Below are 23429 nucleotides of genomic sequence, written 5' to 3'. Positions count from 1 at the left end.
GCAGCAGCAGTAATAATATGTTATCCTGCAGTATTTAGGAAACATCAAACATGACTTTTATATGAGTGCTATACTTCTGCAAACAGTGGATGAGCAAGAATAGCTTTGTTAAAAGGACCTTTAAATGCATTTTATCAGTCTACTTTGCACAGGCTGTGGGATTAGATTTCCCTTAGCCCAACTACAAACATTGCTGGAGGCATACATTCTCTGATAATAATTATGTCTTCCACTGACTAATTCCAGCATCTATATTAGTTCAACCCTCATTGCTCATACCAGGTTTGAGGATAAGATTTCACTGGAGTCTGCAGTAGATGGAGCAAGAGCTACACTGTGAAGGGCTTTCATAAATTTTCTTTGTTCATGTGCATCTTATGGCTATCACTGGAAGAAAGAAGTCTAAAAAGCAGACAGTCTTTTTCATTCAATATCAAATTAAGAAAAACAAATTTGAAAAGCTATTATACATAGGTATGTCTGCTAAAGACTACTCAGAACAATATTATTAGTATTTTCTGAATCCATTTCATTGTATTGAATGATTAAAAATGCTACTTTGGGAGTCTGATCTTAAGAAAAAAGTCTGATCTTGAGGAAAAAGTACTATTTTAGTCTTCCAACAAGTAAAGACATATTCTTTGATTTTTTTTTTTTAAACCATCAGTAGGCTGTCCTTACTATAATGGCAGGGGGAAGAAAATCAGATTACTGTTGGAAAAAAATACTAAATAAAACCCCAAATGCTTTAAAGAATTATATTACCTCAAATCAATAATATTATCTGGAACAAGATATGAGTAAATACATTACACATGTAATCCATTTGTGGAAAACAACCATACCCTCTGTAAGAGCTCAATGCAGCATTTCACAGACTAAGGTTATTTCCATGGCAAAAACAAGACTCCTCTTAACACACAAGATTCTCTGAATTTCTGAGCTATGCCTCTCCTTATTTTAAGTGAAGACAAACATCTAAGAAGTAGAAAGTTACTTACATATGACTGAAGCCAAGCAGGCACTCTCAAAAGGAATTTCAGATATTTACTGTTTAAGCACAAGTAATTTACACTGCTGTTACACAGCCTGCAGTACACCCTACCCTCCCCTTCTCCAGCTCTGCAACTCTCACCCATTAAATTCCTCACGTATCTCAGCGTATGGAGAAAATCTCTAAGAGAACATGATAAAACTGTATGTCCACTCTAAGTAATCACTCTGAAGTTTTGGTTACTCTCTGCTCTTATCTGAGAGAAAGAAGCTCAGTAACTTTAACAGGGTGGAAGGAAGGAAAGGTAGAATGAGGAAAATATGGTCTAACTGATGAATATTTCAAATATTTATAATAATTTTTGCTAATTTTTGAAAGAGCCCCCAACACAGAAACAGGTCTTCCCAGCCCATCCACAGCAAAGAATTTTTTCACTCCCTTTAGCTTTACAATTCAGATTATTCCCACATTAAAATGCTCCTTAGGATTCATACTTGAAGGATAAACAGGAGCTACAACTACATGGCTTTTATAAAGCTTTGTATTGGGTTTGCTTATGTCATTAAATGAGCAAAACTGGAAAAGGTCCCAGAAAGAGTGAGAAGCATAAGGAAGCTGGCAATGAGTATGCCAAGCTCCAGCACAAAAGCACGTTAGTAAGCAAAATGGGGAGGAAAACAAAGGGGGTGGGGGAGCCAGAATGGGAGATTATAGCAAATTGCAGGGGTTTAATGGCCAGCAAATTAATCAACAGAGTCAACTGGAATCTTGGAAAGATGGATATTGGGTATGTAAGGATAAAGCTGATGTGATGGCAGGTTATAGACTAGCACCAGGTTTAATTTTAAATTGGTCAAATTTTTGAGGGACTAAATAAGAGAAATTTTCTATGCAACAACCTTAAGATTATAAATAAATGGCCTTTTGCCTTCTGAAAAAAAAGGACTGCTTGAAGACCAGTAAAAGAAGTTTTACTTTATTTTTCTATTACTTTCTTCTTGAGCATTGGGTTAAGATGAAAAAGATAAAACCAACAGCGAGGAAGGGAGGAATCCAAGAGGAAATCTTCCAGAACTTAAAATAGTAGTCTACCCCAGTGACTAAGGCTGAGCCTCTGCTTACAAGGAGGTGTGTGTTTTACTGCACTGTGAGTGAGGTGTGGGCCCTCCTACAGAAGCACAGCAGAGGCACTACAGGTTTTACCACGAGTCTCACCTTAGGCAAGAGCCTTTTCAGCAAGCCCTGCTACTATCCAAAGCTCATCTATTTTCTTCAACCACATCTGTCTAATGAAAGATATCATTTCTCTCTAACAACCTTGCCTAATTCTATGTCTGCTTGAGATTTTAAAAGTTATCATGCACTACTTTACTTTATAATACAGAAGCAATTAGACTTTGTCACCAGTAATATTATCATTATCTGCTCTTGCAAAAGACTGCCATGGGCTATCCAGCAACTCTGAATGTTCAGCTACATACACCAATGTACTGCATAAGTGCTTTCATTGGAGGTGAAATAAAGTTCTGTCTTATTATTCAGCATAACACAACTGTGCATATTTAAAACACAGTTCTGCAACTCAGCTGGACAAAACTCCTTATATTTGGTCACTTGAAATACATAATAAGTTTGGACATAATTCTCTGCTTTGATTAACATTCTGCTACTTCTGTGAATTCTACAGGTGTTTAAACAAAAACCAGGACAATTATTCTGCTTCTTCCCAGCACATCAGTAGGGTCACAGTGAACAAGGCAGAGGCTGGTCCAAAGTCACAAAGCTGATTCACTGTGACCTCAGTAAAACTCCATTACATGTAACAACCCTTAACCTCGTGTTGTGAATACACATATCAGTGTGCTGCCGTTCAATGGTCTTTTAGATTGGGTATACATCTTGGAAATATAAACAATTACTCTGTCTGAAGCTTATTGTAACCAAAAGTCCTCTTCCTGAGATACTGTCTGGCTTTTGAACAAGCCAAGCATGAAGCAAAAGAAACCTTTTCTTCAATACACATTGTGTTGCTGTATTTTATATTTAGGTCTCTTTAAGAAGCATACAGTTTTATAAAACATTGCTAACTGAAATAGCTTGCACACCAAGGGACAGAAATCGCTGGTACTGAGCATAAATCTTGAACAGCCATGAAATGTTCTCTACAAAAGTCATCTTAATTGTAAGGTACAGTAATGCCAACCAAACAAGTGGAATGCAGGCCACTTCTCATACAGCCCTTACCTAAGGTGTCCCACAAGCATAGGAACAGCAAGATAAAAAAAGGCAAATTACTTTTTCCTGAAACCATACACCAACAAACAGCAGAACAGGAGAGCTTGAAAACCCACAAACACATTCATTCCAGCAAGACAGCCTGCTTTCCACAAGGATTTAGGCAATGTGAAGTGATAGTTCATCAGCCATCCTGACAAGATGGAGAATTTTAGAATAACATAATGATCTTTCACTCTACAGAGACACCAAAGAAACCTGTGCTTTTGGGTTTCACATAAATACAACTATTGATCAATCATTAGACACTAAGCTGTGGAAGTGTTCTGTGAGCATGTCTGCTTCATTGCTTTTAAGGTTAATTGTAGCCCAGCTGAATTTAACTGTGCAAGCACCCTACTACAACTGTGAACATATGTCTCTCGGCAGAAGTTGCTGTTTTCTTTGAAAGCACACAAAATAAAATCCCTGAAAAAAATGCTCATGTTTAAAAAACAAAACAAACAAAACAAAATCCCCCAACAAACCAACCAACCTTTTTTTTTTTTTTTTGAAACTGCCATCTCAGGTCAAAAAGAAGCAGGATTACAATAAGCATGGAGTGTGGTTTCAAATGCTCTTGCCTTCAACTATTTTCTCACAATAGCTACACAGCATGTTTGGTCACCACTTCAGAAATGAAAGTTGAAACAGTCACAGGAAAATGTACTTCAAAAACAAGGGCCATTTTAGCATCTTGGAATTTTGAACCTTAGATTCACTAGGATGCTCAGCAAAACAATCCAAGCTGAATCATCACATACAGCTACGAAGTCTCAAACTGACCTTGAGATCTCAACAAGCCTTTGATTTTGCTATTTTACTAAGTTATTCACAGAAAAACAAAGATGATTCATTCTTACATGAAATACAAGTGGTCCAATTTAAAGCTCGGTTTAGCACTGAGCACAGACAACGCACCAAAGAAAAGCTTATTGTCAATATGAAAGATGTAGAGAAATGCTAACAATTAATCGGGCTTGGTAGCTGATGTGGAGAAAAAGCTACTTATTAAAACTCAGATTGAGTTGCATTATATTTATTATACTGAACAATGTGAATGTTTTGATGAAACTTTCCTGTTTTCATGGCTGTTTTCACAAACAGTCAATTGTGGAAAACATTTCTTCCTAATTTACCACTATCTAGAGTAGAGTAAACATTTGAGAATCAAGAGCCCAAAAAATTGTGAAATGCTAACAAAATTTTTTGCCTATTCTGAAATTCCAGAAAGATCAAAAAAACACAACAACAAATCCAACCACAAAAAGCATGCATTGTGTTTCCAACAAAAACAACAACAAAATAGATGGTGTTATGACCACAACATAAATAAGCTAAATTTGAAACTTGTCACTGTCTGCAGCAGCTTACAAGTAGTATGTTTAACCTGGAGGGCAGCACAGACTGTAAACATGCATTTTAAAATAAAGGACAGGCTGAAGTTACTAAAAGATAAACTCCAAAAAGAAGTGATAAAATGCTTTCTCTCTGATATTGCAACATATGAAAAGTTTGCTAAATCTCTCAAGTTGTGAGTAAGCCAATCTGTAAGAAACCTGTCTTCAGGCTTTGGTTGACACTATAGTTTTCTAGCTCCACATTAATTGTAAAATCATCTCCTTACAGGATAGCTTCTTAATGAACACTGTTTAAAGCTCTCTCAAGCATCAGTAAGATATTAAGGTCATGTCTTTCTAAATTCTGAAAACAAGAAAAGAAACTCCACAAATGCAAATACAAATCACAGATTGAGAATATGATTTTAGAGAAATCACAGTATCTGCACTTAAAAATCAAGTGACTACTTTTCCTGTGTTTAAACTATCGATATTAATTAGAAGCTGGGAGGAGATTGCTCTGCTGAGCAACAGCAATTGTGATGATAGAAACTGAACACATTTATAGTGGAAATATTAGACTGCAAATGCAATCAGGTGTCATGGGGGAAAAATTCTGCCTTCACTGATGATTGAAACATTTAAAGAGCAGAGATAAAAATGTTTAAATATCTCAATATAAACAGTCAGTCTATAGGATCAGAAATATACAATAGTAAAGACCCCACTGGTCAATTTTCCTAGAACATATTCTCCTTGTTCTAGTTCACTGTTTAAGTCCACTGACCATGTAAGTACAGTTTTCAGAACATCAACCACAAACAATCCAACTTTATGTTTACCTATGAACCTCAAAACCCCTGAAGTATGAAGTGAAACAAGTACTACAAGTGAACTGCATTAACTCTTTCTGAACTTTAACACTGCACACTCATTTGTGGTGCCCAGAAAGAACACTGAAACATGAACATTTTCAGTGCTTTGTAGCAAAATATTCCTCTCTACATAAAGAAAATGAAACTAAATATGCATATCACCTGTCCCATTATTCTCTCTGATCCACATGGAAGGTTAACTTCAAAATGAACCTTGCTCTCTCCATGCACAGTGCTCTAGCTCAGCACGTTTTCCCCCCACAACACAGGAGCTCACTCCAGATGTGAAGTAAAACAACAACAATAAAAAGTCTGCATAGAGGAAACACAAACCTTCAAAATAAGATTAGGAGCACATACCCTCTTCTTACCATTCAAACAAACATAGAACCTAATGGTATATATATGACCAAGGAAAATAAACTTGCAAGGAAAAAACAGGCATTCTTCACTTTGCTCAAGTCCATCTCCTGTGGATAAGAAAGATACAGCTGTACTCTTGAACCCATAAGGTTTGGAAATCAGGCCATTCTTCTGCTTAAGGCACTGAAGGAAGGAATTCTTGTCAGATACTTTCTCCCACGCCCCCCTCTGTCCAAATCAAAACCATGTGTTCTTATTGTGCAAAAGTAAATCCAGAAGGAAAAGAAAAGAAAAAAAAAACAACCCAGAAAGAAATTAAACATGGTATAATCATTATCATCCCAACTTGACCACTTCATTCTATCCTCTTATCTCTTGCCCTGTTCAAGTTCTTTCCCCTTTAAAAGGCAGCTGTCTCGTAGGCTCCCCTGTCAGAAAGGCATCTTTAACCACACCCACTGGGGTGCATCCCAGATGTCACCATCCCATAGCCAACCCACAAATGGGTGTGCATCTATCAAAGTTTTAGTTATTTGTATGATAATGAAGCAAATCACATGATCACAGGTCACTGGTTTATCCTTCTTAAATCTTCCCCTGTCACGACATCTCAAGCATTCTCACATAGCACTGGCTATGTAAGACAAGCCACAATTCCCACACTCCTCCTTGACTCTGGCCAGAGTTATCATCCAGCACTCCTGCCTTGTTTATTCCTTCTTCCACTGTAAACATGTCAGGTGGCTCCAGCAGAATTAAACAACTCTGAGGTATTTGAAAAGTACAAAACACAGGAATACCTTAAAACTTAGCTAGATATGTGAGACCACAGGACAAGTAAACAGCAAAACCTTCATAGATAATAGTAATACCTTCAAAAGATTACACTAACTGTAGAAGAAAAAAATCATGTATTCTTGTGCCAGACTAAGAGGTCCTTTTGTCAGAAAAAGCAGACCACTTTCAGCATTCTCATTCTTATTAACTTTACTAAAAGTACTATACAGCAAGCAGTATAGAGCCAACTGTTGAATCTCAGCCTTTTCTTACACAGAGCTCCCAAAAACTCTAAGAGGATATATTATCTATGTATTTGTTCTCTTTTGCCTTAATTCAGGAAAACCACTCCTCAATTTAATGACACAATACAAGGCAACACATTATGAAGGGAAAAACATAAAAGCCCCTCTTTCCTCAATTAATATCAACTCAATGAAAACAGAAGAGATACTCTAGCTCAAAGCTTTTGATTCCTGTCCTTCTCTTCTTCCAGCAACAGCAGATGGAAAGCTCAGTTCACCCAAACTAACCCCAAGTGCAACTGTTTGAATGTACTGATACACTCACTACCTGTCACAGCCAACGAAAAATGTATCAAGGGGAGGCTGCAAATAGTTACATGTACAAAATCAAAACATGGGAAATTATTATTTTGAATGCTGCTCTTGCTCCTCACTTGAAAAAATAAATCCAATAATACACATGAAAATACAGTACTGCCTCCCATTAATTTTCCCAAGATTCCCAATAAACTGTTAGTAAGAATAAGTGTTAACCATAATCTACTTTGCTTCCTCAAACACAGCTTTTGTGAACAAGAAATAATATTTCCAGTGAAAAGTATTTATGGACATTTGCTAGGGAAGCTAAACATAGCCTGGGAGATGTCAGGAATAGCAAAAAGGCAAAGAAAAGAAAAAGAGTGTGAAGCTCCACAGGCCAGACCTATCAGTTACACACACACTGATGCTTCCCAGGCCCTGGCTCCCTCCACCTGTTGTCTGTCCCTTGCTGCCAGCTCCTATTCTTTTCACTCCAGCTTTCTGATAAGACTTTATCAAGTAATATGCTGCCTGATCTTATTCCTTCTACAATATTTTCAAAGGGTACTGTGGGACAAAAGGAAACAAGCAAGTTTTTCACCCATCCCATCAGGGAACCCCTGTAATTCCTCAAGGAATGTATATTCTTATGATAGGTGCTATATCCAGTATTCTAGATTTTTTCAAATGATAACACAAATGCTTGCACACTCACTGAGAAAAGCACACATTAAAATGTTATTTGTTTTCTATTTCAAAGTATTGAAATCAGCTGCCAAGAGGGGGTGGTGGTGGCAGGGTACGTCCCCACAATTTCATGCAACAGCCACAGCCCACGTGCAGAGCACAGCTGGACAGGCATGCAGGGTTGTATCAAAAGCATCAGTCAGCTCTCTCTGGGATACAGAGCTCCAGTTTGTCCCTTGGGAGTCACACAATGGAGCATACTGCGAGATGGGAGATGGCCACAGGCACCAGATGGAAGAAAAGAGTCTCTCCTGAAGATCAGCCTTAGCTGCTCAGGAGAGCTTTGCTAATATACATACTGGAGAACTGGAAATATGCACTACAAAGAGGAACTTTTTTACCAGGCCAAAACCTGCTCCTTAATTTCTCACTCTTTCCAATTACTTCTCCCTTTAGTTATAACTTCTCACCACCTTGGTTACCCAGATCTTACTAGCTTGACTTTGTCTATCACGAGCCACGAGCATTAACAGTTCCCCAGTCCATTAGTGTTTATTAGCAGAAGGAAGCATATTAAAAGTAATTTAAGAGTCTCACCTCACCCTCACAGAATCCATTTTAAATCAAGAAATGCTGCTGATCAGGAAGTCAGCAACAGACCACCTACTCCTCCTCCATCCTACATCTGCCACTTTAGCCAAAGGTCTCCTGAGGCTGCCCAACAGGCAGAGCTCAAAGTCTCTGCTCCAAAATCCACTAATGACAGCACTGGAGTAACTCTGTGCAGGTCAGGCAATTGCACAGATCTTTGGTGCTTCTCTGTCTACAAGATTATATTCAGGTTTCAGACTTACACCAAGGTTTTCACAAGCAAATGTAGAATTTTGAGTATTCTGACACCCTGTACAAACCTGGGTGTTTCAGACGCCCAATGCACTCTCTGAAAATGATAATAAAAAATAATACTTACTATTCCTTAGGTGTCAAAATTGAGCACTCACAAGTAGCAGAATATTTTCTAAATTAACGACCAACACTTTGAAGTTTTCATCCCATAAAAGATGATATTTAAAAATGCTTCCATTTGCCTTGTGTAAATTGTGCAAGTCTTATGGACTGTAGTACTGGATACATACATCAATATTTCTTATCCTTTCCTGTCATTTATCTCTCATCTACATTCCTATACACATTTGAAATAGACACTCATAAGTAACATGCATCATGTAAACTTGGACTTTATCATTTAATTAAATCTAAATTTTCATCCTAAGGATTTGCTTTTGTTCTTACAGTAACACAGAACTCATCAGTCCATGAGGTGTAAGGACAGACCAAACACATTTATTTGCTTTAACTAGTAATAAGTCTGATACCGCTGTATCAATTAAACTTCCACTGAGTGAATGATACCAAAAGCTCATAATAATTCACCACACTAGGGTTTCACTTCTCTAGCTGTATCACCTATTTCTGTTACCTTTGTCTTCCAAACCATCTTCTTACACTTACTTTTCATATCAGTCAGTAACCTATTCAGAAGGCACTACTGCTTGGGCATGTACAGTAACAAACCTTAGGAGCTCCTGCTACTAGCCAGAACGAGTATGGAATAGATTACTACAAACAAACATCTTCTCCAAGGCATTTCAGCCCACTAGGCCATCTTCCTTCATTTCTTACCAATCACTTTCCACACAAACAGAAGGTTGGTATGACTGCATATATTACGTTTCCCATAACTCCTTTTCCCCCTCCTTTTGCCACCTTCCCAAAGGCAATTAAGGATATTGCAGACAATACTGCTTTTAACACTGGTCCTCTCACCCAAGAGGAAAATTTCACACCTCCCACACTACCACCTATGTAAATAATCACCACTAATGGACAGGACCAGACATGGTCCAACATTCCTCAGGTACACCGTCTATCATAGCCAAGACTGGCTATTTTCTAAGGAAGACCACCACAGCAGAGAACACCACCCCCCACTCTATCGAGTCCGGGCAGAGCAGAGGAGACCGCAAAGATATTTAAAGAGAACACAAAGGAAGATACAATGAACTCGGGAAGAACCAAGGACACGACCACAGCCTCTCTCAGAGGCAACACAAAGCAAAGCAGAGGAAGGATTACAACACCACCAGGGATCGTCTTGGAAGTGCAAACCGAACAAAGGGCAAGTAGCGCCGAACCCCCAAAGGTGAGGCAAGGCCAAGTGCCAGCCGCTCCGAGAGCCCACAAGTGGATCTGGCAGGGCAGGCGCGGAGGTGCCGAGTGCGGGGCCGCCCTAAGGCGGGGCACCCCGGCTGCCGCCCGCAGGGGCCGCAGGCCTCTCGCCGCCGGGGGCCGCAGCCAGCAGCCCGTGTGCGCCGGCAGCCGAGGACATATAAGGGCAGGGCAGCCCGGCCCGGGCCGGCCCGGGAGCGCGGGAAGGGGCTGCGGGAGAGCTCCCCGCGGGAGGCCCGGGGCCGCGGGCGGGCTGGGGCGACGTGGAGCGCGGCGGGCCGGACCCGCCCCGGCAGCGCCGCATGGAGGAGCCCGGGGCGGGGTAGGCGGCGGAGCCGGCCCGGCGCTCGGCACGGCCGCGGCCCGCCCGCCCCCGGGGCGCTCGGTACCGGGGAGAGGCGGAGGGAGGCAGGGAGGGGGGTCCCGGCGCGGCACTCACGTTCTCCGTGTCCCGCTCATTGACGGTGGGCAGCGGCGTGCGGGTGGACATGGTGCGGGCCGCGGCGGCGCCGCGCCCGGCGCTCCGAGGGGAGAGGCCGCTCCTAGGCCTCGGCGGAGCCCGCCCGCCGCCCCCGCCGGCAGCCGGGCGCACACGGCGGGACGCGGGGCCTCCTGCCCGCTACGCGCCCGACGCCATCGCCTCGCCCGACCGCCTGGCTGTCCCTCCGCCCGCCTCGCCGCCGCCGGGCTCCGCGCAGCTCGGCCGCCGGCTCCTCCTCCTCCCCCGCCCTCCTGCCCGCTCAGGTGAGCGACCGGCAGCGCAGGGGGGCCGCGGCGCCTCCTCGCAGCATCCGGCGGCGGCACCAACTCCGCCTCGCTCCCTCCCCGCTTCTCCCCTCCTCCTCCGCCGCCTCCGCCTCCTCCCCCTGCCCGCCCCCGCCCCGCAGGAAGCGCCGGGCGGTGCGGGCGGGCGGGCGCTGCTGTGGCGCCAGCGCCGCTGTGGCCGCGGCTCCGTCACGGCCCCGCGTGGGTGGGGGCCGCGCTGGGCCCGGCGCTGAAGCGATGTGGGACCTTGCAGTAAATAAGAGAAGGACTGAACTATTCTCTGTGGTAACCAGTGACAGGACCCGAAAGAATGGCCCGGAGCTCAGTCAGGGCAGGCTTGGGTTGGATGCCAGGAGGTCACCCAGAGGTGCTTGGGCACTGGGACGGGCTCCCCAGGGAGGTGGGCACAGCACCAGCCTGACAGAGTTCAGAAAGCTTTAGGGCAACGCTTTCAGGCACACGGTGCGACCCTCAGGAGCGTCCTGTGCAGGCCCTGGAGCGGGGCTCGATGGTGCCTGTGGGTCCGTTCAGCTCGGCACAGCCCGTGCTGCCGTGGCACAGGTGCCGGGTCAGGCCGCGGGAGCGGGCGTGTCGCTGCGCCCGGCGCGGCGGGGCGGCCGCGGAGGAGCCGGCGGGGATCGGCCGCTCCTCGCTTTGGGAAGCCCCGAGCCCCCTGCGCGTGGGCTGTGGGACAGAGCACACGGGCTGCCCGGCTGCTGGTGTTGGCTAGTGGGTTGCCGGCAGCTGTCCCTCCTTGGCTCTCCGTTTTCTTTGGTAACCAGGGCAGTGGGGCAGCACTTCTGCCTGTTGCATAGCTTCAGTTCTGCAATTCGTGGATTCTCTGGAGATTTGTAAACCCCGTGTCAGTGTCTGTGTAAATCAAACCGTTTATTTGTGCACCCCAGCCAGCCTCCTTTACCCACTTGAAGCTGAAATGGCATCAGCGAGACTGTGCAGCGCATCCCTGCGCTCATTTCGACCGGCTCACGGTCCTTGAACACTTAACCAGTGACCTCATGTGCTTAAAATTAGAACCATACACACATTTTTGTCTTTGAGAAGTCACTGGTGTTTACACAACAGCAGCTTTTGCTGGAAAACCAGCCAAACCTTTCACCAAATTCCAAAAATAATCTGCAAAAAATGCAAGAAGCCCCCCCAGCTTCCCCTGCACCAGAAGCGGAACAGTGGGTCTGAATTTCCATTGCAAAATTTTGACAGCTTTGTGTATCTGAGACTGTAAACATCTTCATAAATTCTGTAAACACAATCCTTGTTCTGGAAAACCTTCCTTAGGAAAACGCTTGGGAAGGCACTTCATGAGTTGTGTATCTATCTTCAGGAAGCTCTTATGTGCTCATGAAAGAGCTCTGACTGTCATACATTACTTGTATTATTTATGATTTATAATAAGTATTACTTGTGTTATTTATAACACATATATATGCATCTGTATGCACAGGTAAACACACTAGTAGTGTATGTTTAATTCTGTCCATATTCATTCAAGAGGTACCCCCAGCTCCTCAGCACTGGTCAGCCTAGAGTGGAGTTTTCCACATATTTGGGAATACAGCTGATGCAAGCACAGGCAGAGAACATCCCCATGTTGTAGGAGCAGTGTAACTGGACCTGCTCTTTGCACATTCAGCATCCTGTTACTCTGAGCATGCATGATTTGTCAGTCTGGAAATGATAGGCATTCCCAGCTTGTCCTCGGACCAAAACCTGCCAAACCCTGGCAAGGTCTTCTGTAAATTCCTAGTTCTCTCCCTGCATAGCTGGAGCTACCAACTGTAAAGGAAATTTTAGGGTCCTTCATTTTACTGGGAATAAAATAATCCAAGATTGGGTTTATTCGAGGTAAGCAGCCATGGTCTAGCCGGCATGCCAAAACAAGTTTGTTGACAAACTGGATATTAACCCAGTTTAGTTGCTTAGTTCATCAAAATGCATTCACTTTTATCCCAAGTAAGAACAAGACTGTGTCTAGGGCTCTGTGTGGGACCTGACTGCAATCCTTACTTGGTCAAAACTCCAAGGCAAACCCATTCTGGTGTGTATTTGTGTATGCACCTGTGATCAGAGAAGAAAGAAGTTTAAGCTCCAATGTCTTCTCAATGTGTTTAATGGCACCATTAACTAAGGCAAAGCTTAGAGAAACTTGCATAAGCTTTGGTCAGTATTTAGTAGGAAAATTTAATGAGAAATTAAAAATGTAATAAGGTAATAATTCTTGTTATCTGAAGATCTGCTTCGCAGTTGTTTTGGCCATGGTTGTTACTGTTATTATCTTCTTTCATGTTACCAAGATCAGTCATTAATAGCTCTGTTTAATTTTGTTATGGTATTGCTACAGGCTTCGTGTTTCCCCCAGGTGGGAAATGTGGGGACAATGACTGAAGGGCTGCATGGAAGAGAAGGTGACCACAGAGATGGTCCTGTCACAGCTCAGACACTCTCCAAAGAGACAAAGCAGAAGAAAGGCAGTGGGCTAAGCCCAAAAGTGGCCTGGAAAAAGAAAGCTTCAAACTGTCTGAGACTGCAACTACAACATGCCAAAAGCTATTGCTGTTTCAATCAGCATTAAGTCCTGCTTGGTCCCCAGCAGGAGTGGTGTATATTTAGTGAGTACCTTCAACTTTGGCACTGAAAATGTGGATATTCCACCACCTTACCAGGACCCAAATCCTATCCACTACTGTAGTAGTGATTTCAGACACTGGCTTGGACTAAACCTTTTCCCACAGTTTTCAAATTCAGTTCTCAACAGCAAAAGGATGAGAAGTTCAGAAATAACAAGGGGACAGGTGGCCACTGACATGTGAGTAAAACAGAGCAAAGTCATGCTCATATTGCCTTTCATTACACCAGGACATCTACTGTAGTGTGGAAAACTAAATGAAAGACCTGGCAAATATGAAAGAGTAAAATACCTCCAGCTGCATGTAATAAGGCTTCAGTAGCATTAAGGAGTCCTGAGGTCATTACAAACTACAGGTACAGAGCTCCATGGATTGTTTACTTTCATGGGGGACACTGGAAAAAATGACATGTACTCTGAGCATGTGTAGACTTTGTAAATATGTTAATAGTTAGAATCAAGACTGATTTTGCTGTAAGAATCATTGGGAAGTACAGTCTTAGTGGGAAGTTAGGTAACTTATAATTTGCCCTAATGCTTTAAACCTGCAAACAAATGAAGGGTTTTTTTTAATAGCAAGCCATACCTTTTGGGAATACTCTAACCATGTATGTGGAAAAAACCTCCCCAAAATGTTTAAATACATTTAATAAGCCAAAATTTAAGGCCAGTTTTACTGAAATTTAGTAGTTAAGTTTCTGTCTTCACTTTTCCTGGGTAACTGAAAGTATTTATTGTTTCAATGCTGTTACTGCCCTAAGAATATCCATGTAAGAACTTCATATAAAAATGGTAAATAAAAGCAGCATTTGTCACTTATTAGCCTGGACATCTGGGAGAAGCATAATAAAATTACAGTACAACTTTACAGTTGCAGAGATTTCTTGCACCTCCCCAAGGCCTCTAAAATGACATCAGAAAATCTACTCCAGAGAAGAAGAATTAGCTCTTAAAGATGTGGGTTGCCAGTGGTCTGAAAAAGCTTGAAAGGGTAGTTGCTCTGTCCCTGAGCATGTCACTGATGGCCTAAAAAAGCAGAAGAGTCCTGTAAACTGGTCCCACTATGTTAAAGATCTCTGCACTGTCACTTAATACTCATAGCTAAAAATAGCTAGTTTTGATTGTTTCCTTCAGCTTTGATATCTCATCTTTCTTTTGATGCCCCCAGTCTCTTCAGCCATAGAGCCAACTTCTTCCCACATCTGAAGAGTTTCAAAAGGAAGCTAGCAAGCCACTGTAGCACTGAGAGAGAACCACAATGAAACCTGGGGCAATGGCAACTCTGTGAATTTCACCCCTTGTTTTCTTTTACTGCAGCATTTTTTGACTGTTGTGGCTTTTTGTAATGGTTTCAAACTTACTTTTAAAAAAAGATTAATTTTCTTTCTTTTGGCTTTTTTTTTTTTTTTTGTAGCTTGAATTTAGATTAGTATCTTGGCAGAGGAGGTAAGATTTGAATCATTTTCATGCATCAGTGCTACAATATCTTTTTTGCTATTCATTTTTTGGGAAACATTAACATTCTTAGAAAATACTATCAGAGAGTAATAATGAAAGCAATGTAGTATGTTGAAAGTATCTGTAATGAATATGCAATATCTTGGTATTCCTTTTATCTGAAAATATTTATTTGTTATGAAAGCTTGTTAAAGAGTAACTATTAAAAACTTCATGATTCCTATCACAGTTGTATCTGAGCTATCACATGAAACATAATGCACCTCTACATTTGAGCTGGGAAGCTTCCTGAGCTGTTGCTAAACTGTAGATGTGAGGAGCAGAGGGTCTAAATGGTCTGTCCAGGAGCAGAGAGAAAGCCAGGGACAAAGGAAATAGTCCTCAGGGACCCTCTGGATACAGTTTTAAAACCAGCTTTAGGCAACCCCATGAGATGGGGCAGGATGGCAGAAAGCCTGCAACAAGATGCCTGGTGATCTGCCATTGATCTTCAGAGGGCCACCAGAGACCAGAAGTGGGGGAAGAGTTGGGAAAGGCAATTAACCTAAGTGGTCACAGATGTTCTCACTCCACATCTGCCCTCTGCAGATTTCAGTGGTGTGGTTTCTGTGGAAACAGAAACTCTGTGCAAAATGGAGCTGCTATCCATGACAGGATCTAATTTTTCCAAAGATGTTTCCTACAGTAGCACAAAAAGCCCTCCTTGATGCAGAAAGGTGCAGAGCTATCCTGCAGCAGTATTGCATATTCTGATCCAAGACAGAACAGCTTTTGATCCAGGAACAATTGCAGGATTTGTTATGTGTTGATCCAATAAACGATTCTGTAAAAGGAAGATCTCTAACTGTGGCAAAGACTATGTAATCCTCAGGGAGCCTGGGGTCAGTTTGAAGTCTTTCCTCTCCCCATTTTAAGGTGACCAAGGAAAGAAAGATTTGAGCTAAACTCCTGATTGCAGCATTTAAGCATGTCTGTGTATGTCTCTCTGTATTTATTTAGGACTTTTTATTGCAATACCTTATTTGGTTAAAATACCTTGTTGAGTGTACTAGTTTCATTTTTTTATTGAGTCACTCTACCACTTTAGAGGCTTAAAATGACTTGGGTTGTGGGGTACTTTTTTTCCATCTTTCTCCTAGCTCCTCCTCTGCCATCCCCCCACCCCCCAGGAAAAAAAAAAAAATGCAGTTGCCTTGTTTTGTTTTCTGCTGACTGCACTGAACTGGCAGAATAGCCTTAATTGACAAAATGACAGGATAGAATAAAATGTTGGAAGGAAAGAACTGACACAGGCATTCCTGAACTTTTTAACAGTTCAACCACAATGGCCTGTTCAAATGAATTCATTACTTCCACAAGAGAAAGTAAATTTTATCCTTCCCAGAATTTGCATGTGGAATGAAATGGCCAACAGCGCTGACTCCCATGAGTCATCCTGACCATGTCTTACAGTGGACTGAAGGCTAAGCTGAATCCATCCCACCTTCTCTGAGGTTATCAGGAGCAAAGGAAGGACATGTGTGCCTAACAGCTGCTGAGCTAGAGCTGGCAGTAACCTTGACTGCAATAGTTTCATGGATTTAAAAGAGGATGGATTCTAGAAATCTCCTCTAAAGATCCCAAGAGGGTGTAAAACAACTAGATGACAATGATAGGCAGCAGGGTTCACTTTGAATGGACTAAATCTCTGCACAAAACCAGCACCCCAAACTCAGGTGCAGGAAGAGGGAAGGGAACCTTACTGTGAATTACCTGGCCACTCCTGATGTGGGATAACTGTCTGTACAGGGCCTTGGTCTGCTACCAGAACCATCCCCTTGCAAAACCATGTCATCTTGCTTTCCCAGCAGGGAAAGGAGGGTACCTGGAAACAGATAGGAGAACACAGCAAACAAGAAAATAAGCACGTTGTCAGATTGTACTTTTTAAGTTAGCCAGAGAAGTAAGAAACAATGTGAACCTGATTTCCAAAATGAGATAAAAATAAACCAGAGGGGTTATTTTTAGATGTACCAAGCTATCCAATAACAATTCAGCTTTACAGCGTGCACAAATATGATCCAGATTCTGATTTTGGTCATATTGCTGGATGTTTTCCATTGGCTTCAAAGATAATTAGTAGTTTCACCAAAGTAATTTGATCAGAATTTGGCCATACATCTATTGTTCCTTGATGTGATGCACTCAATAAGTTTGAGGGAGGAAATAATGATGAAAAAAAATAAAAATAAGCAACACACAGCTCTACCTCACAGTTTTATTGAGGTTTAAGTGATTGTGTTTTGAGAATGAGCAGTGCTCTATGTCTGCTAAGCATTATTATGCATTATATAAATGTATAGTATCAGGCATGCTATTTTCATCTTTGCCCACAGCATGATAATGACGTCTCTGCAGTGGGATGAAATGAAAGTCTATATTTAATAAAGGTTATGGATTTTGTTTCAATTTCATGTTGTTAGGTGCTGTGCTGCTTCTGGTATCTAGGTCACTGTTCAAATCTGTCAGGGGTTAACCATGGCCAGTGATTTCTATCTGGCCCTTTGCTGCTACAGGGAAAGTTGTTCCCCTCTGTAACTCATCAGCTTAGTTTAAAGTTAGCAAAAATGCTCTGTGCTGGTGCCAGCGTTTACAGGGATGGAAGAAAATGCCAGACTGTACCCTGGGATATTCATAACTCAGCTACACAGTGCTGTTGATAGTGATGCATAATGAATTAAGGACATTTAGCTGAAACACTGAAGTCCAGCATCTTTTAGGAGTGCTAAAATATCAAAGTAAAATATCTGAGAACAAGTTTAGTTAGCTAATGGTTTGCTTAAGAGAGCAGTTTCATTTTTTACATAGGTCCGGTGTGGTTGCCATGAAGTGCAGGACAGAAGATCTCACTAGAGTGCCGGAACACTTTCTAATATAGTGTGTAAGTCCATCTTTGATAACGACAAAGTTTGTTTCCATTGCAAAACTAAATATATATATATATGTGTGTGTGTGTTCTTTAATTTAGATTTGTGTCTCAAGCCTTACTTTTGGCACTGCTTCTGTATTGCCACTATTTACCCTGAAGAAGTGTATAGAAATCCACTGGAACAAATCCTAAGGTCTTCTGGTCAGTTTTTATTGAGCTTTTACTAGAAAAGAACTCGCAGTAGTTCAAATCCTAATGGATAAAAAACAGCTGAGCCCACACCCTTCCCTCTGATTTCCATAGCAGTTGTTGCTGAGTAAGAACTGGATGCATCTCCTGCTCCTGCATCAGGACTGCTGACATGAACAAGTGGGAGGAAGATCAAGCTCTGGCAAGGACTGGCTTCAGGAGCTGCTTCATTCTCCTTTCACACGGATGGGAGTGTCACAGCACGCTTTCCTGTCTAATCAGTCTCAGCACAGCCTTGCACAACTCAGCCTGCTTTAAGCTTTTAACCAGGGTGTAGGAGTTCAGAAAAAAAAACCACCTCCCTTCCCCCAAGAAAAATGTAATTGCAAAGATTTGTTTTGATGTAGCATGTACAGTAAACTTGAATCGCTGAAAGGGAACCACACATTCGTGCGAGTATTTTTTCTTTCCCTCATTTTCATTCCTAGTTAGTTATTAATTTTATTTACCTCCTAGAGAAAATGCACTAGAGGCTGGGTCTGACTTCCAGTGAGGCTGGTGGTGGAGTTTCCAGGGCCATAATCCCTGGTTCCTCTCTGGTGACCCTGCTGGGGCTATCCCAGTATATACCAGCAGACGAGCTGGTCCCCATCATCATTAATGCAGACAGTGACTCATCTGATAGGCCAAAGCAAATGTTACTGCTTAGTAGTTATATCAAAATAGTGCATGGTGATAGATTCCACTCTCATTATTGTGTTACTAATTACAAGTGCCACTTACTCTTTGTAAGACTCATTTGTTTCAGTACTCTGAGAGAAATGAAGTTAGTGAATTTAAGGCTTCATATAAAAGTCTTGATGTTACAACATGATCTGCACCAAAAGCAGTGCATATATGTGCAATTGTGCAAAGTGTAAAGATCATGGTGCTTGTAAGCTCTCTAGACCTCTGGTGATGTCTACACAGAAATTTCAAATTTATTCTTCCATTAATAAACTCAGAATATGTATCTCAGTTGTTATTACTATTACCAGTACATGGGATGCTGAGATGTGGAGAACAAATGGCAGAGCAGGCTAAAATTCAAATTAAGCAATAAATGAGCATAGTAAATAGCAAGGTGAGAAGGGAATATCAAGGGACAAAGCCAATAAAATATTGTTCCTTTTAGAAGAGATGATTCAATAAAATTAACTAATATTTAACAATTTCATACTCACTGTAGAGTAATTTATTGTGACAGCAATAAGAAAGCCACGAATGAATGGTTACAGAAATGTACAGATTGGGACAATAAATTTAGATCTAAACCAATGCCAACAATGGAAATGGGAATTCGTTGACAGGACAAAAAGACGGGCTGGAAATTGAGGCTGTTCAGCCTGGAGAAGAGAAGGCTCTGAGGACACCTTAGAACACCTTCCAGTACCTAAAGGGGACCTGCAAGAAAGTTGAAGAGGGACTTTTCACAAGGATGTGTAGTGATAGGACAAGGTGGAATGGCTTCAAACTGACAGAGATTAGGTTTAGATGAGATATTAGGAATAAATTCTTGACTATGAGGGTCATGGGTCACTGGCAAGTCAGATTGGATCGGGGTCTGAGCAACCTGGTCTAGTGGAAGGTGTCCCTGCCCACAGTAAGGGGGTTGGAATGAGATGATCTTTAAAGTCCCTTCCCACCCAAAACATTCTATGACTCTATGATATTTCTATCTCTGTTACTTATAAAACTTGTTTTACCATGGCACCTGAGCATCTTTCTCGTTACAGTCCTCACATCCCCTGCAATTGGGAAGCTTTGGAGCAGGCCCTCAGCAGCTGCATCCCTGGGAGGTGGGCAGGCTTCCAGGGATGGTACAGCCAGCATGGATTGTCCTAGCCTGAGCACCTGAGCCCTGCCTCCTGATGGCACAGCTGCTGGCACCACCACCCAGCAGCAGACCTCCAAGCCTTCCCTATCCCATCCCATCCCATCCCATCCCATCCCATCCCATCCCATCCCATCCCATCCCATCCCATCCCACCCATCCCATCCCATCCCATCCCTCCCATCCCATCCCATCCCATCCCATCCCATTCCATCCCATCCCATCCCATCCCATCCCACTCTTCACCCTTGCTTTTGGTTTCCCTGCAGCATGACTGGGCCACTATGGCAAACTTCTTTTCCTCTTTTCCCAGCAGCCTGTGAGGCACAGGAGAGAAGGCTGGGACTGCTGCTTCTCAGAGGAAAGGAGACAGCTGTTGCTTTTGGGAGAAGAAAGGAAGTGTTTTACAAGTCTTACCAGTCTTCCTCCCTTCAGAGCTGCTCAGTGCAACTACAAAATCCACTTTTACCCATCTATCTTGGGGTTCTTGGGATATCTTATGCCAATTCATACTAATGGCAACAGAAGCATGAAAAGAATAAATTAGTTTTCTAGAAAGTCTGCAGTTGGAAAACACCTCCCAGAATTAATCTTCTTACACACAGTATGTTACCCTGGCTAATTTCTTTATGTAGAACCTCATGTTTTACATGTTAATCCATGACTCTCTCTTTTTTTGTCATATTTTTGGGAGTAGAATTCAATAAATATGTAGTTTTGCTTCCTCTGACAATGTTGATAACAGAATTTCCCTCACCAGCATATCTAGGTGGCAAGAACATTTTGCTTGTGGAAATGGTCACCTAGTTCATAAACTGCATGAATTAACCATGCTGAAATCTTCCTATGCATTGAGAGCTGCACAGACAGGGATCAGAAATGGTGCCATCTAGCAAACCAGGCCAAGCTTTAGGCAGCTGGTCTAAGCAGTTGTCCTAATGCATAGTTCATGAAGGAGCCGTTGGCTGCAATATGTTGGTGTTGGTCATGTATCAAATAATAATGAGAACTGGATAGAAGATTCTGCAAATGAACGAATGGGGCTGACTCCCTCACCTTGTAAGAGGAATGTGTCTTGAGGCCTGTGTTTATGGAGCTACAAATTTGTTCTTTGATCTCTTCCCAATAATAAGGCTAAAGGAATGCAATTTTTTGTTGTTAATATTTTGCTTAACGTTAATCCAGGGAAAGGTCGTTAATATTCTGCAGCTATCTCATCAGTCTCAAGGGACATTCATATACATTAAAGGAGACATATCAATAATTAACATAAACCCCTTCTAATCCAAAAGTCAAATATTAACATCCTCCCTTGCTTTTTTCTTTTTTTTTTTTTTTTTTCCTTTTTTTTTTTTTTTTTTTGGCTTCTGACAAATTCCTAAAGAATCCAAGGCTGAGAGTGGTAGAATTTTGCCCAGAGATGATGAAAATAATGAGACAGCCATGTACCTGCCTGTCTGTGGCAGATTTCAGGCATGTAACTGTGCAGTAATCTTAAAAGTTAAGTATGCAGAGAAGTGCTTTATAATGTGTCATAATCTTGCAGTTAGCTCTAATCAAGAGAAGCTTCAATACCTATAAAACAATAAATTTTGAGAACAAAATTCTTCCCCAGATTGCAGCTGCTTCTTTCTAAAAGTCTATTAAAAACTGATTGCTATAAAAATAGTATTTTTAAATATGCACGTTTAGTTATTTTCAAAATTAAATATAGTTAGATGTTTCTAAAACCGACTTATGAACCTGTGCATAAATCCTTGTATTAAAAGCTCCATTTTCATCCTGTAACATTTAAAGCATTTTAAAAGGAGGAATAGTGCCACATGTTAAAAGCTATTCCAAGTTCCAGTTAAAGAGTAACATCATGTTAAAAAGCTATGAAGTTAAACATATGTTCATAATTTATTAAGTATAGGCATAAAGGTTTTTTTTCAAATGTCTGTGTACCCTGAAAATGGTGTCTGTCCCTACATATGTTTATACCTGTATGCATAATGAACTGCAGATCCATAGATCCATTAGATAGAGGCATATAGATAGTTAGACACATTCCCAAGGCATCTTCAATCACTAAGGGTTTTTTTTCAGTGGGAAGGAACATGATCTTTCATAACAATGAAGTAATTGTTTGTTTTCTCCTTGCCATTTTCTTGCAAGAATTAGACATTTTGGGTTACTTATTACCATGAGATAATTCCTGCCATTCTGCCGAAGGCTCAAGCAAGGCAAAGTGTTTCCTAATTCCCAGAAGGCATGTGTTATCTCATAGTAACACACACACACATTGCAATGTGACATTTCTCCTTGATACAGGTAAATGGACCATATTGTATCCAGGATACAGCTTCTTGCTTCCATTAAAATCTCACTTGTATTTTCCTGCTTGCAAAATACTTTGTCAAGCTGGATAATACAGAATATAAATTTCACTGAGCATTTTTATCACTGTGGTTTTAATAAAATACAGAGGAAGGCTAAACAGAAACATCCAGCTGCCAAAAACCTACTGGGCTGGCATTTAGGTGGAAGTTGCTTCTCTGCTCTTGTACCTGTGGGAAAGAATATTTGTGATCTCATGCTCCTAATGGCCAGCAGTGTGTGCATAGCTGTCTTAGAATATATTGTGAATGTAATGGAGATGTTGTTGTTCAGTGTTTTCAGGATGTTGCTGTTGAGGCCTGACTATAACAAGGTTCCCTAATTTCAGACAGCAAACCAAGGGAGGAGCCTTCTGCAAATCTTCTCCCTGGCTGTCTGCATTTCTCAATATTCTCAGTCAGGAATGCATCCCAGATTTCAGACTGTTCCTTGTGCTGTCAGTTCTGCAGTTAGTCACTTAGAAAGATGGAAAAGTCTGTGCAGTGGGCAGCCACCTTACATCACCTCAACCACCCTCAGGGCCAGTCTGGCTTGTTTTTCCACACATGGGATGCTCTGAGGCAGATGCTCTCCATGCTGCTAGTGTCTGCTCAGGGGAGACATCAAAACTCCCCTGTACAGGAGGCAGGGGAAGGAAACAGAACAAGGCAAGCCCCCAGATCTGAAATTAGTTTCTGATTGCAGCATATTTTTCTCCTTTCCCCATGGCAGAGTGTCAGTGTGCCACACTCAGCTCTTTGAGTTCAAAGTCCACCAAGATCAATATCCAATGAATGTGGCTGTGAGAGGACACATCCATGACAGGACAGGGAGAGGACAGTGGAAACACCCTATTATTTATTGCACTTGGGGGTTTGCCTCCAACAACTAAGTTCCTTCCAGGTTCCCTCTAGAAAGGAATTTGCAGCCACCGGGTACATACTCTTTCTGTCAATAATTTATTGTTTATTGCCAATAAGGCAATGCAGCCCTTTCTTCATGTACAATGAGCTGCTACCCTGGCAGATAAAGCCACACATGGCATATTGTAAATGTGATCTTTAAACCCCTAGTTCTTCTGTGTTACAGAATCACCAACAGAGGAATCTTTCTTCTGTTGAATGGGCACTTGGATATGGGAAAATTTTCT

At 41.9% G+C, this 23429-nt stretch overlaps 3 protein-coding genes across 8 annotated transcripts in view; 1 reads left to right on the top strand and 2 right to left on the bottom strand.

Annotated features, from left to right (window-relative positions):
* The window catches only part of MARK1 (microtubule affinity regulating kinase 1), a 213509-nt gene extending 202629 nt beyond the window's left edge, over positions 1-10880 (bottom strand). For 5 of the 6 annotated variants that reach the window (XM_079299257.1, XM_079299253.1, XM_079299255.1 and 2 more), the window contains exon 1: positions 10524-10876. In XM_079299257.1, the coding sequence (XP_079155383.1) occupies positions 10524-10574 (51 nt within the window). In that variant the 5' untranslated portion in view covers positions 10575-10876. Of the gene's footprint in view, positions 1-10523 lie in introns of all 6 variants that reach the window. The other variant, XR_013773498.1, reaches the window with a different exon arrangement.
* MTARC2 (mitochondrial amidoxime reducing component 2) overlaps positions 1-23429 on the bottom strand; it is a 110710-nt gene that overhangs the window by 69049 nt on the left and 18232 nt on the right. The gene's annotated exons all lie outside the window — the stretch shown is intronic.
* LOC306798736 (uncharacterized protein) lies at positions 10573-14880 on the top strand (the record flags this gene model as incomplete). The annotated part of the gene is made up of 3 exons (XM_079298936.1): positions 10573-10581; positions 10631-11101; positions 13209-14880. 3 exons carry the CDS (start codon positions 10573-10575, stop codon positions 13437-13439), a joined length of 711 nt encoding a protein of 236 aa, XP_079155062.1. The 3' UTR covers positions 13440-14880.

The sequence above is a fragment of the Erithacus rubecula genome (assembly GCF_903797595.1).
Source record: "Erithacus rubecula genome assembly, chromosome: 2".
In the NCBI taxonomy this organism is placed as follows: Eukaryota; Metazoa; Chordata; class Aves; order Passeriformes; family Muscicapidae; genus Erithacus; species Erithacus rubecula.
The sequence above is the reverse complement of the archived record's forward strand: the minus strand, read 5'-3'. Positions and strand labels throughout refer to the sequence as shown.